We start from the raw sequence: 963 nt of genomic DNA, 5'->3' as shown, positions 1-963 counted from the left end.
ATTTTCCTCAGAATTTTCACATGTAGTTGAGCATGTACATATTTTCCCAAAATTTTCCTGCTCACATGCGAGGCAGTCCGATAAGGAAACTTGAGCGATTGTAGCTGTTTGCCCCGTAGTCTTCTCTTCCGCCTAAAAAAATAAATTTCTGTGGAATTTTCGGATCATCATAAATTTCAGAAATTACCTTTTTAGAGCGTATTAGCTGTGGCCGCACTTCTCCAGTTGCTTCCTCATGTTTGCTCTTCTCGAGCGCTCCAGCGAGTGGTATTACGCATTCCTGAAAAGTATAACACCGGAGTTTCACCCTAGTGATATGAAAAACATATTTCACGACTACTACTGCATATCACCGCGAATAATGCGTTTTACGTCACTTCACGTAAAACGGGTTGTGAAACTCCACTGTGCTATCATAGAAATAAGAGAAAGTGAATTGCGAAATTATTGGTAAGAAATCAATAATAAATATAATTGCGCACATTTACGAAGTCATATCGCAGGTATGTAAAAAATACAACAATACGATATAGACCTCGATGAAAGCATAATCCGCTTAGTATAGGGAAATAGGTGTAAACACCGCAACAAGAGGCTACTTTCATTACCGTGCTAGGGCTGATGAAATCATCGAGATCAGCAAGCTTCACGACGCCCGAGAACCCCGACATTTCAACGATGGCTACTACAAGGAGGAGGAGGAGTGGACGGCACACAGTACAGATTTGAAAGATATCGATTACACGGGCGCGCGCGATGTTGCGACGATGTTTGTGCTTGTACTAAGCCAACTTCGATAAGAACTCAAGTAGAATAGGTGTGGGAGAACGGTTTCCGCTACGATTAACAGTGATGCCCGAATCAACGGTAAACCACGATAACAACAACTGTATCAACGACTATAGCTATAACAGGAAGTATAGCTAATCTGCTATAATCGATTTCCTGCAAACTGCATAACCC

The 963-nt window shown here is 41.6% G+C and overlaps 1 protein-coding gene across 1 annotated transcript in view; it reads right to left on the bottom strand.

Annotated features, from left to right (window-relative positions):
- The window catches only part of Pmar_PMAR002518 (hypothetical protein), a gene marked incomplete at both ends in the record, with an annotated part of 891 nt that extends 220 nt beyond the window's left edge, over nucleotides 1–671 (bottom strand). The window contains 3 exons of the mRNA XM_002766658.1: nucleotides 66–132; nucleotides 188–280; nucleotides 609–671. Coding sequence (XP_002766704.1) covers nucleotides 66–132; nucleotides 188–280; nucleotides 609–671 — 223 coding nt within the window. The remainder of the gene's footprint in view (nucleotides 1–65; nucleotides 133–187; nucleotides 281–608) is intronic.
- Between the last annotated feature and the right edge of the window lie 292 nt (nucleotides 672–963).

This window comes from Perkinsus marinus (genome assembly GCF_000006405.1).
Source record: "Perkinsus marinus ATCC 50983 genomic scaffold scf_1104296972102, whole genome shotgun sequence".
Classification (NCBI taxonomy): domain Eukaryota; phylum Perkinsozoa; order Perkinsida; family Perkinsidae; genus Perkinsus; species Perkinsus marinus.
Note: the sequence above shows the minus strand (reverse complement) of the source record. Positions and strands in the feature narration are given on the sequence as shown.